This window comes from Arachis duranensis, chromosome 2 (genome assembly GCF_000817695.3).
Source record: "Arachis duranensis cultivar V14167 chromosome 2, aradu.V14167.gnm2.J7QH, whole genome shotgun sequence".
In the NCBI taxonomy this organism is placed as follows: domain Eukaryota; kingdom Viridiplantae; phylum Streptophyta; class Magnoliopsida; order Fabales; family Fabaceae; genus Arachis; species Arachis duranensis.
Genome location: NC_029773.3, coordinates 39,925,361 through 39,938,654, shown reverse-complemented (window position 1 = coordinate 39,938,654; position 13,294 = coordinate 39,925,361). Strand labels below are relative to the sequence as shown.

At 32.9% G+C, this 13,294-nt stretch overlaps 1 protein-coding gene across 1 annotated transcript; it reads left to right on the top strand.

The window, feature by feature from the left end:
- The first annotated feature begins 1,349 nt into the window (after nt 1-1,349).
- Nucleotides 1,350-12,681, top strand: LOC107474283 (amino acid transporter AVT1C). Its single transcript, XM_052257029.1, has 13 exons — nt 1,350-1,459; nt 1,888-2,116; nt 2,656-2,972; nt 4,384-4,598; nt 4,713-4,736; nt 6,266-6,446; nt 8,928-9,142; nt 9,199-9,318; nt 10,261-10,284; nt 10,859-11,000; nt 11,271-11,314; nt 11,399-11,461; nt 12,280-12,681. The coding sequence occupies exons 2-13, from the start codon at nt 1,941-1,943 to the stop codon at nt 12,376-12,378; spliced, it is 1,620 nt and encodes a 539-aa protein (XP_052112989.1). The 5' UTR covers nt 1,350-1,459; nt 1,888-1,940; the 3' UTR covers nt 12,379-12,681.
- Nucleotides 12,682-13,294: the final 613 nt, after the last annotated feature.

Here is a 13,294-nt window from a genome sequence, read left to right as displayed (position 1 = left end):
TTTGAAAGATGGCTAAGATCATTGGATTCTACATACTCATTTTAAAAAACTTATGCTATGTATTTATTTAATCCTTTTGAAAACTTGCCTATAGAGGTCTTGATGTATATTTTGGGAGAGATAGGAAACTACTGTTATCAATTGATTTTATTTCTGTACCATAGTCGACTTAAACTTCGCAGGCCGCGACTAGTGCCTATTATACCTCATCTTGATTCGCTATTCGAATATATTTTATCTTATGTTTTAGCAATACATGAGCGTTCCGATTCGTGATTTTATTTTAGTCTTTTCAGACTTCTCGTTAATACTTCCCTTCAACTCATATAATTATGTATTATAATTCATCTAAGAGTCATACCACCTTAGCATCATTGACTTATGACTCGACCATAAGGATTTGAATATTAGATTACAGGTTGATGTTCTGTTTCTATTGAATAGAACGGGGCTGTTATTTCATGATTACATTTGTGTTTTATTTATCTTTTAATTTCATGTAGGGTAAGTGTTTTTTTTATGATGCAGATAGAACTACTATTGGATATAATATTTTATCATAGTAAAAATTTTGATAAAAATAAAAATGGGAGGTTGGATTATCACAAGAAGAGGATGAAGAAGAAGAAGTGAATCAGAAACACATAAAGAAAACGAAGATTTAGGGTTTATAATTGGAGATTAGGGACCAAATTAAAAAATTTCACACCAATAGTCATGTTAGCTAGCCATTATACCGTGCCACATCAATTTTTCGGTTGTGACTTACATCTGAAATTGGGCAAAAAATCTATATATAACCTAAAATTTAATATGGAGTCCAAATTAGTTCAAAATATCAGATATTAAATTGATGTACGGCTTCAATTTCAAAATCCACTTTGTAATTTAGTCAAATGGACGAATAAGTTACCTAGGACTAATTCAAATTAATTAATATTTTTTTATTTAATTAAACAAAAAGCATATATTTTTTTTGTCATCCATGATCTTTGATTGAACGCAGCATTGGGTCTCCCATGTCCCATGCCCGGCCACATGAAAAGATGGGGTGGCGATCTGAAAATATGAAATGCACGGTCAAGATTTCTCTTATGTGCTGGAATTTTGTAATTTGCAATGATATTCCAAATGGATTCTTAATTATTTTTGTATAAGATAAGATAATTATTAATAAAATAATACTTATTTATTAAAATATTAAATATATTAATTTTTAATAATAAAATAAAAGGATTTATTAATTTATATATTTTTATTATATTCATGAAAAATTAATTTATTGGGAGAATTATTAGAGAGTACTTTGAAGTATCACTATCAGTCTAGTCTCTATATATATGTCCAAACTCCGGATTGCATAAGGGTGATTGTTCATGCTCGCAGTCACCGTGAAGGAAAAGCTGTCAATGGAGCAGTGACGTAGAGATCTAACACTCACGACAGAGAAATAATAAAAGTACAAAGCACTTTCCTTTCTGTCTGTATCTGTTCTCTTCCGTTTCCTCTCTCCTTTTTGAAAAGAGGGAAATAACAATAAAAATAAAATGCCGGTGTTAATTGGTATCTTATCCAATATGCTATACTCTGTTGCATTTTTATATGCCGATATTCAAATCTCAAGTCATGTAGATGGATTAATCACATTATGGTTGTGCTACGCTCAATTGCAAATATTGAATCACGAATTTTGTTAAGTTATAAATCATAATCCATGAATTTGAATCTGAAGCCTGGACTTTTAATTTTTTCGGTGGGTTCCTGATCTCATTGCAAGAGAATTCCTTTGGTTTCGGTTCTGCATTGTTATCTTTTTCTGTGATTTATGATATGTTGTTTTATTTTGTTGACAATGACGTAATGGAGTGCATTCTCTGAACCATACAGATACAGAGTGGATTTTGGCGGAGACTAACTAGTTCAAGAAAGATTGAAGGAAGATGAAAAACTCCGTTTCAGATCGCAGTTTCTACATTGAGAGCGACGACGAAGATGAGGAGAAGGATTTGAACAATGTAGATCAAGGAAACGATTCAGACGATTCGCATGAATGGAATGATCACGACGCAATGAGAAAACCCAGTTCCTACAGCATGGCATGGCCTCAAAGTTACAGGTCAGAACCTTCTCTGTATTTCTGTGACAGTGAGAATCCGTCAAAAAGTTGTTTCATTAGTCACTCATGACATTCAAGGGTCGAGAAAGTAGATCATAGATGAGGGACCACGTTCTCATCAATTCGTGATAATATAGTTGTTTAAATGAGGCCTCAAAGCGTGAAAGAAAACATTATTGAAACTTAATTATGCTATTCAGATTATTTTGATGTAATTTAGTGGTAAAATGTTTTATACTATATACTAATTTCACAACACCATCTTTGCGACTGCTGTAAGAGTTAAATTTTTTGTAGTGATTTGACTACTGGATTAGATGTATGTGTATAATCTGAAACTTAGGTAATTAACATTAGCCTTGGAAGAAACATATCTGCAAACTTTTACGTTGTTCATCGAAAGGTTTTTGAGAAAAAATTCACTCACCAAGACTGTTGAATTACGTAAAGCAAGATGATTGTTGAGAAAGATCATCGATATGCCACAGCTCTGTGTCTCAAAAATCTATTGCATCAATCTCTTTTAACTGATGTTTCAGGCAATCCATTGATCTGTTAGGCAGTGTACCATCACCAAATATTGGATTTTTGGGCACTACCTCCCTATCAAGATTAGGAAGTTCTTTTATTGTTCCACCTTTGATAAAGAGGCACCCCCCAGTTCCAGATACAATTCCGTCAGCAAAGAAACCTCTGCTACAACCAACAGACATTGATGATCAGCGGCGTAGCTCCCATATCCTGCATCCTCCCCATCTGTTGAGGGGTTCTACTAGGAATGTGATTTCCAAGGTTGCTCATGATCATGAAGTTCATTTTTCTGGCCAATGCACTTTTGGTCAAGCTGTGCTTAATGGTAACTAGTGGATCCTTGGCTTTCAATATGTACTGATCTCTAATTGCGCCTCTTGGTGAATTTAGAAAGAAAAATAAATGGAGTTAAAGCAAAGAAGGAAGAACATAATACTGAAGCTATATTAGATATACAAATAAAGATAGGATGCAAACTGCTTGTTCCAGTATAAAGGATTAATTTAATGAATATGGACTATGTCTATATTTTTTTCCTAACAGAACTTGCTCCACACTTTCAATTGGAATGTTCCCACCTTAATTATTTTCTAAGGTTTAGGATATTTTGGCAGTTTACCTTTGTCATATTATCTTCCTTCATATCAATACACTTTTGTACTTTATTATGAATATGAATATAGTTGTGAAGAACTATTGTGGTCCTCCCTTGTGTAAATGCACCTCATTGGACAATTTCCCAAAGAATCATGAATAAGTGGTCCCATACCAACTTTCTTAATGTCAGGTATCAGTCTTACCTCTGATTTAAGGGACCACAAACCACTAATGGTCACAAGCATTAGAAAACAATGTTGTTGATAGTTAATGCAACTGTCGCATCTCTACTTGACTGTGATCATTCCTTCTTTATGCTGAGTTTCTGCCCATGTGCAAATAAGTACTAGCCTTTGGCCTTTCATTTTTCCTCTGCCCTTTGAAGTCCTTATTTAGCAAAGGTTATCATTTAACATCAAGATGTCTGGATTTATCTGAGATTTCCATAAAACTAAGACACAATGAAATCGTTATTTTTTGGCAAACTAACTTCTGTTGCAAGGACAAGATAAATTGTGAGCCAGTATATCTCTGAATTTTTGTCTACAGTTTTTGAATATTAAATTTTTAGTTGAAGCTTTCACACTGGCTTAATGTAAAGATCAACCTCCATAAAGGCATAAACTATTTGGTGAAGATTCAGTGTTGGTTTTTATATCTGTAACACGGTAATATTCCCTCAGGTTGTAGCTTAAGTAGGAGAAGAGAAGGGAGTGAAATCGAGTGCATTTGGTTGTTTTTATTTTCTGTTTTCATTTTTAGTATTTTCTATTTTCATGATTTTGCAAAGGAAAAAAAGAAAACAAGATTTTATTATTTTCATTGTTTTCTCTTTTTTCTTCACAAAATTCTAAAAATAGAAAACGAAAATGAAAACACAAACAAACACACCCTGAATTTCTCACTGTTAGAACTTAGAAGCACTATATTGTGTCGAGTAATAATTCTCCCATAGCCCGAAATTCTTAAATTAAGACCCAAGTTTGGTTTATATATAGCCAAACCTTGTATTTTTATCACCATTGATGCACCAAAACTAGTTATCTATAACAGAATTGACTGCCTGACACATACACTGCACAAAACCATAAACCAAGCACTTAAGGTGCTATATTTATGTCTTATTTTGAATTTCGCAGGCATAAATGCTCTTTGTGGTGTTGGAATCCTTTCTACCCCTTATGCCCTCAAAGAAGGTGGATGGGTTGCGCTTTCAGTCTTGTTTATATTTTCAGCTTTCAGCTTCTATACTGGGTTGCTATTACGTCACTGCTTGGATAGTGAACCTGGGCTTGAGACATACCCTGACATTGGCCAAGCAGCTTTTGGTACTAGTGGACGCATTTTCATTTCTGTAAGTCTTCCAGCTGACTAATTGCTAATTTTATTTGAGTATGCAATTTTTCTTCAATGGGTTAGATTCAAAAAAATAAACCTCTGACCTTTTTCGGCCATTTTGTGGACACAGGTAATATTATACTCGGAATTATATGTAAGTAGTACATTCGCCTTCACTCAGTGAGTATTGCTTTTTTCCACTATTTTCGTTGTACTAAAATAATACCTTAACAACTTAGCGTTGTCTTGTTAAGTAGACTCAGCTATATGGATTAAACTACTGCCGTGTGGTCTAGTATTTGTTAATTTAAAGATTATTTTAGGGGGGTACTTGTTTGGGTTGAGCAGTTTTGGTTTTTATTGGTAGTCTCCTCTTATGATCTTGAGTATATATTTTAATCTCATCAGCCGATAACATAAGATGGACTATTTTATTTTATAGTTTATCTTCTTCTTTTATACCTTTTAGAACTTAATAGGGCATTCTTCACCAATGTTATTGTGCGAATAGACAATAACAAAATGGTGGTGTTGAGCATAAGAATTGTCATTGGAGTGAAGCAACAAGTGCTTCTTCATACACATACTCTTACAAGGCTTTGAAGTAATGTTTTTTTCCACTTGTTATTTAAATGCCTGTGTACCTGAATTCATTTTTGGACAATAGCCGAATAACTTATTGTTGTTTCCCTTTGCCTCTTTCTACTCACTAACTCCTCAGAATATTGCTTGTACTTGTTTTGTTCCAAATCTAATTCCTGTATATAATGAAGTTACAAGCTAAAGCTCTCAAATAGTCAAATGCGTATTCCTCATGTAGCCTTGTGGTTAGAATCGGGATTTTTGCTATCATTCAGACAATCACTATTACATTATTATACTTCTGTGAACGTCACGTTCTTTGAGGGGATTCCTTTTCCCCCTAATCTCCTATCAACCATTCTTCAATGCCTGTTATTCTCTCTAAGAACCTGGTATCTGTAAAAGAATAGGAAATAGAATAGTAATATAGGGAAGATATAGCAAAGATTAAAGAGAGGGAAAATAGCGGTAGAAACAGGGATGCTGAATGATATCGGTGAGTGTCTATTATTTGCAGAAAGAAATGCATCAAGGAAATGACAGCACTCAGAATATTGCTTGTACTTGTTTTGTTCCAAATCTAATTCCTGTATATAATGAAGTTACAAGCTAAAGCTCTCAAATAGTCAAATGCGTATTCCTCATGTAGCCTTGTGGTTAGAATCGGGATTTTTGCTATCATTCAGACAATCACTATTACATTATTATACCTCTGTGAACGTCACGTTCTTTGAGGGGATTCCTTTTCCCCCCGCGTAAGGTCTGTCCTAGTCCAAACTTCCCAGAATAATTTCATCAAATTCTCTCCATAGGAACTCCTGGCCATTCTTTTTTTAACAGAATTTCCTTTCATTCCTAGCGCTTCCCACTATCCTTGCCACCTGCCAATTCAGTAACAGCCAGTCCCATCTTATTCTCACTATCCTCCATACCCTTTCCAAGATATAATTACTCTTGCTTGAGCTTTACACTGTAAAATTATAAACGGAGGTAAACTTTCAACTGTTTAATTACTTTCTTATAATCTTGATGGTGGGTCATGGTAGTTACCATCCTTTTCTTAGAATATATCAAATCTCAAAAACTTATTCTTTCATGCAGGCTTGTTGCATAGAATATATAATTTTGGAGAGCGATAACTTATCTTCATTGTTTCCAAATGCGCACCTAAGTTTAGGTGGACTTGAATTGAACCCTCATGTTCTATTTGCAATTCTGACCACCTTGGCTATTCTTCCTACTGTTTATCTTCGTGATTTGCGCATTCTGAGTTACCTCTCAGGTAAACACTTTACTTTTATGTTTACTTATTTGCAAATAAATGTTAGGTAGCAATGTTTGGTTTGCATGCTGTATGTGTGTGACAGGATAAACAAATACTGTATGATAATGATATGATTTTATTCGTTGTTTGATGCACTTAAGAATTTTTTAAAAACTTATTATGATGGCCTTCATCACCATTCTATACTTCAAAATAACAGATATATATGAGGCTATATGAGACTATATATGAAGCTTTTAACATTTAATTTACAAGGGTATTTTATATTTTTATATATTTTTTAAAAATAAAAATTAAGAAATAAATATTTAAAAGGATAATTAGTATATAAATTAAATTTTTATAACAATGTTACAAATTTTAGTAAAATAATTAATTCACTAAAATTATATTTTGTGATTTTCTTTTTGTTACAATTCATGGTAAAAATGGAAAATATCAACTTATATTCCTTATTCATTTTATAGACCTCAGATCAAGGTTTTTCAAAGAACTTAACGTTTTCATTTAAAAATTAGATCTAACTTAGATTTTGTTGCTTATAAAAGTTGTAAAGCACAGTTAACTATTCCTTCTTGTGTAGTTTTAGTCATATCACCTAATTTACTTAACTTGATCCAAATCTCCCATTCTTTTTTCTAGCTTTAGTCGTTTTACTTAATATACTTAATCTGTCATCCTTTTTTCTTGATCATTTGCTATCTTGCAAATGCCTCTTCCTTTCTTTCGTGACAAAATACTAATAAATACCCCCTATAATGTCTTGCTCTTGCTTCGGTTACCACCATTTGTCTCCTTCTTAGTCATCTTATACTTTTTCGGATCTCCTCATTTTAGAATAATAAGCACTTTAAAGCATTCCTTCTTTACATTCTCTGGCACACTTGTGAGTTACTCTTTATCTCTTGCTCAGATACATCTTGTTTCTCTATAAGGTGTTTTTGGCCACTTTTCTAATAACTTCTGACATCTCATTCCATAATTTTTATTTGAGGAATGTTAGAGGGCCATAAAAATTTCTTGTTTTTGGCTATCATTTGGCCAGCAATAATTTGCATCCATATTTGCCGGTATTTGCACACAAGAAACATATAATTTGTAGCTATATTTACCAGAGCTTACACACATGAATTAATACAATTTGCTCCCATATTTACAAGTATTTGAACACAAGAAACATAATTTCCACATATATTTACCAGAGTTTGCACACGTGAAATCAATATAATTTGCACCTACAATTTTTAGAATTTGGCATACATAAATGATAATTTAGTATTTATAATGACCAAATGATAGCCAAAATTATAAAAAACTGATGGCCACATAGAGTTTTTCTTTTTATTTTTTATTAGATTTCTTACTATATAATACAAAATCTTATATAAAAGTGTATCAAATTCGGCATAGTAATAATATTTTAACGGGCTCATATAATCAAGCCTTCTATGTCAAGGATTTGGTCGTGTGCAACATTTGATAATGAATGCAACGTTTTATTCTTCAAGACAAAGATCTTTACGGTATGATGATTGAACTGTTTGGGCCTTTGGCTAAGGGTGGGTTAGGTGATTTAATTTGAACGGTGCTTTTGCTTTTGTAAAGCATAAGTTAATACTTTATAATTGATAAATTAAAAAGTTTATATATTTATATTTTTGTCTTTAAAATTTCTATAAATATACTATTCAAAACTCAATTTTTTTAAACTTAAAAAGTTTAATATAACTTTTTATTTTATTCTCGATTCCAATTTATACTTGTCTGATTATGGTTACACCAAGTTTTGTCAAAATGCATTTACCCTTCATATTCACGATCGTTTTAGCAAACTCAAGGACATGAAGTGCCATCCATTGCCACATATCATAACCATGTTATGTAATCATCTCAATCCCAGGGCCGGCTACTCCTCTCTTCCATTTTTTCCTGTTTTCAAACCGCTATTCAAAATCAATTCAATTCGAATCAAAGGAATTATTGTCCTTGCTAATTTTCCTAAATTAAGGAATATAACAATAACACAAGATATTTATATTGGGAGAGACAGACAGAGAGAGACCCATGGGAGGGGAGGGAGGAGGGGTATGTGTGAAATACAGTCACTATCTTAGAGAACAGAGAGATGGTACCTTTGATAAAATGTTATTTCTAAATGGTTTAGGGTATGGTTTTATAAATTTAGAGTTGTCAGGAAGAGCTCAATGTAATTTATCCTATTTTTTAAAAGATAGACGTTGGATTTGTTTTATGTAATGCTTCATATGCTTTAAACTCATTCTTTTTGGTTTTAGTTTTGTTTTTGTTTTGTTTTAGGAAAATCTTCATATAAAACCGTGTAGTATAACAGTCACTTCCTTTTCCATAACTTTCTTTCTTTGTTGATAAATTTAGCCTATATTTGGGTCTCGACAATGACATTAAATTGTTATCATACTTGGGGTATTCCATTATGACCTTTTTATATTGTGTGTCTAGCATGTGGTGTTCTTGCAACAACTTTGGTGGTTCTCTGCTTGTTTTGGGTTGGCTTAATAGACAATGTTGGCATTCACAGCAAAGGAACTACAATCAATCTTGCAACTTTTCCTGTTGCTATGGGTCTCTATGGTTACTGCTACTCAGGACATGCTGTGTTCCCAAACTTGTATACAGCCATGGCAAACAGAAATCAATTCCCTGCAGTGCTTTTAGTATGGTAAACACAACATAATCTTTAAGATTAGCCATTGAGGCATAAATCATCTAGACATTTGAATTGGTTAAACTCAAAGAAAAAGTTACTCTAGATGGAGAATATACATTGTCTCAGTACACTCTTAACATGCCTCAAGGCTTAGTGGCCACCAAACTTGCTGTGTGGACAACGGTATGCTCATTCTAGATTTTTGAAGAACAATTTCCCATCGCGCATCATACTTTATTTGCTGGATTTTCTCTCTAAATGAATTATTTTATTATTATATATTTTTGTTTGGGAGGTAGATTTTAGAGATTAGAGCCATCTTCTTGGTTGAAACAACTAGCTCTGAAACTTTTGGCACGGTATCCAAGAGTTCATTATAACCTTGGCATGGTCTTATTTTGGTTCTTCAAAAGGGAGAAATTGGAATATGTAGATATGATCAATACAGGTGGGTGCAGTGCAGATGCTAATATAGTTTGTTTTGTAGTTGTCTTAAGTTTTAGGCGATGAAGAGTTTTTGGTGTTTTTGCTTAGCAATTGGTCATATAGGGTAAAGGGAGTCTTGAAGCAATGGTTTAGTTGTCTCCGTATGGCTTCAAGGTCATGGGTTCAAGCTGTAGAATTAGCACTGATTTAATTATCGGGTTAGACTGCTTATATTATACCCGTTGGGTGCGGCCCTTTCTTGGACCCTGCATTATTGCAGGATGCTTGTACACTAGGTTGTCCTTTAATTGATCATATAGGGTGCATGGAGAAAAGGTCTGATAAGGGTTTATCTTTGGGGTATTTGTATACTATGCTTTAATTCAAAATTAATGGAAGTTGTAATGATCAAAAACTTATCTCAACCCCAAAGAATTCTAGCAATAGACTTAGTGTATAACTTGATGCCAAAAGAAATTGCACTTTTAGTTTACTTACTATATTAAAATCCAGGAAGAGGTAATCAAATGTAAAATAACCCCAGCTCAGTTACAAATTAGACTTTTAGCTACTAATTGGACTAGAAGATACATGAGATTCAGATGTTTTTGGTCAATTATTATTCTTGGAACTAGTTTACTTTGTTATTCTAATCAATACATGATTTTCTAACCTAATTCTGTACTTTTTATTTTGCAGGTGGTGAATCCATTTACCAAATATCCTTTGTATGCATCGTATAAATACATAGTTCTTGCTCAAAATTATCTGGCATAAGGATTGGAATCCAATCCGATAGGTGACCCTCTAATTTGTGCTGTCAAAACACAGCCAACCATATTCTTAGTCTCTAAAACGTGTCTCTCTTAAAAGTGAGTCACTTGACATTGTTAGAGTTAAGGCTTGTAGAAGATAGAGAAGATAGATGGGTAATAGTGCTATAAGTTGAAAATATGATTCATATACGCAATGTGATGTGCCATAAAATGCTAACTTATACAATTTAAATTACAATGTATTCTGCCCATTCATAAAAGTTCATTTTATCATACATTTTGCTTCTCTTAGGCTGCTTTTCTAAGACTCAAATTTTTTAATTCATTATATGTACATTCTAACAAGCTTTTCCAGGTACTAGGAATGACACATATCATTTAAGTTGTCTTGGTTTCTCTTCATGGAGTACCCTGAAGATATGAGAAAATGATTTAGGGCAGAAATAATTTGTTTAAATCCGTTATTACTTACACATTGAAGTTGAACGAAAAGATGTTTTCTCTTAATTAGCACCACATATGCATTGAGTTTGACTCCAGTGGCAAAGTGTCTAGAGGAGCTGATACCATTAAACGACCCCAAGTTTAACTTATATTCAATCTTCATCCGAACAATGTTAGTGGTTTCTACACTGCTTGTTGGTCTTTCTGTTCCCTTTTTTGGTGAGTCTTTCTTCTACTTAACTATGTATTTCATCGCATTTACTGCCAAGAACCGTATTAGAGTCTGGGTTCAGAATGAAATTCAATATTTCTTCATACAACAAATTTGTTGAACCAAGGTTGCTATACCCCTTTCCTTGCTCCAAATTTTCTACAATGTTACTTTAGCTATAAATTCAATTTAATTTTCTTTATTTTTCCTTATAAATGAACTTACTGTTTCAGCATTGGCTTCAAGTTTATGAATAACATATAAACTTTTCACTGCAGGTTTGGTAATGTCATTGATTGGATCTTTACTCACAATGTTTGTTGTAAGATTACTGTTCATTTCCTTTCCTTGTCCTATGGTTACTAGCTACTCAGCATTTTGTTAATAAAAACCATTTTGGATGCAGTCCTTGATTCTTCCCTCTGCTTGTTTCCTAAAGATTAAATGGGGCAAAATCTCTCAAATTCAGGTACGATGATGATGATGGTCATTGTAATGGTACTGAATGCAAGTTACAAAATCACTCAATTTTTTACTCCATGAGACTATGTTTTAGCATTGATATACTAAAAATGTGAAACCACCTTGTAATTAACTAGAGATTTGATTGGTCCAAATGAATATTAACATTTTTCCACCATTAATGTTAATAGCATAAGCAAAGAGAAACCTTTGAAAACATTGAAAATGTAGTGAGTATTCAATCATAATGTTGTCTTATCAAATTTAAGGTGACATGCAAAAAGTTCTATTAGAATTGAACATGCCTAACTCAATGTCAAAAGTTGACTTAAGAGGTGGTGGTTGAAGCACACTTACTCGCACTTATAAAAGCTATCATAGCCATCTCCCCAATCAATGGGAAACTAGAAATATACGTTCTACATGCCGAGGACTAGGTAAGTGGAGCATGAAAAGTTAGCAGGACTAGGAACATGAAATAGTCTCTAATAACACTTAGAATTGAGTAAGCAACTATGCATAACTCAATCACAAAAACTAGTTTAAAAGGTGAGTTGTCCCACACTTAGAATTGAGTAGAACATTTTTTATTGCATTCCAAATGTACTATGTTGATATTAATAGGACCTGTAGAATCTAGAGGACAATGAATTAAAAAATGATCATTTTGTGAACCATAATGTACTATGCTGATATGCATAAATGGAAGAGGAAAATCATCAGATGTTTTTTTGAAACCACTATACTCGTTCAACGTTACTTGTTTTTCATGGTTATGATGAAATCCACTGTGACATAACGGCTTTTCTCTTTCTGTTCCTACAGGTAGCACTTTGTGTTACAGTTATGATAGTAGCTGTTGTATCCTCCGCTTTTGGATCATATTCAGCAATCTCAGAGATTATTGAACAGTTGTTTGGATAAAATTTTTGCACCCTAATCATGGACTGAGTTGTTTCTTGTCTTATGTTCGACAAAATCCTACTATTTTATATTTGGTTTTATTTCTCATGGCCATTTTTGATCTATTATTATTGTTTGAAGCCATTGTATAAGGATGTGTTTATCTTTTTAAGAGCGATTTTATGGCCAAGAGCCCAAGACTGTATCTAATAAAATCACATGGGGTGGGGGCGGCGGCCAAAGTTTTGGAGTAGAGGATTATCATCGAAGATGAGTGCAAAATTTCTTGATATACGTGAAATTAAGTAAATAGCATTTACATCACTTATAGTGTTAATGTTATTGCAGTTCTTCTCAAAATCGTACAAATATTATACTCCGATGATGTCCTTTAAAGGTGAGTCAAGTTAATTCCTAAGCTAGTCGTACAAATATTATACTCCGATGATGTCCGTAAAAGGTGAGTCAAGTTAATTCCTAAGCTAGTTTGAGTTTCATTCCTTAGTGTTTAGTAGAGAGACAGAGATAGAAAGATTAAGACTGAGAGATAGAGATTAAGAAATAGAGATTGAAATAAATTTCAGTATTTTATTTGGTGCAAAATGGGAGATAGAATTTAAACAATAATAAAACTCTAATTTAATTTGCACAAAAGTAAAATTAAAATTAATTAATTAAAATGAGGATATTTTAAGTATAAAATGTTATTAAAGTTTCAATCTCCATTTTTAAAAATTTTAGTCTCCTGTGTTTCTACATTTTGCAGATACTGAAATATTGAAATTTTGGGACAGATAGAAATTTTAGTATCAGTCTTTAAACCAACAAACATGATACTGAGTTTCAATCTCGTAGTCTCTATCTCAATACCTCAAAATAAACGCTACCTAATAGCTTAATAAATTAATTCATAAGCTCGTATGTTGTCAAATTTAAA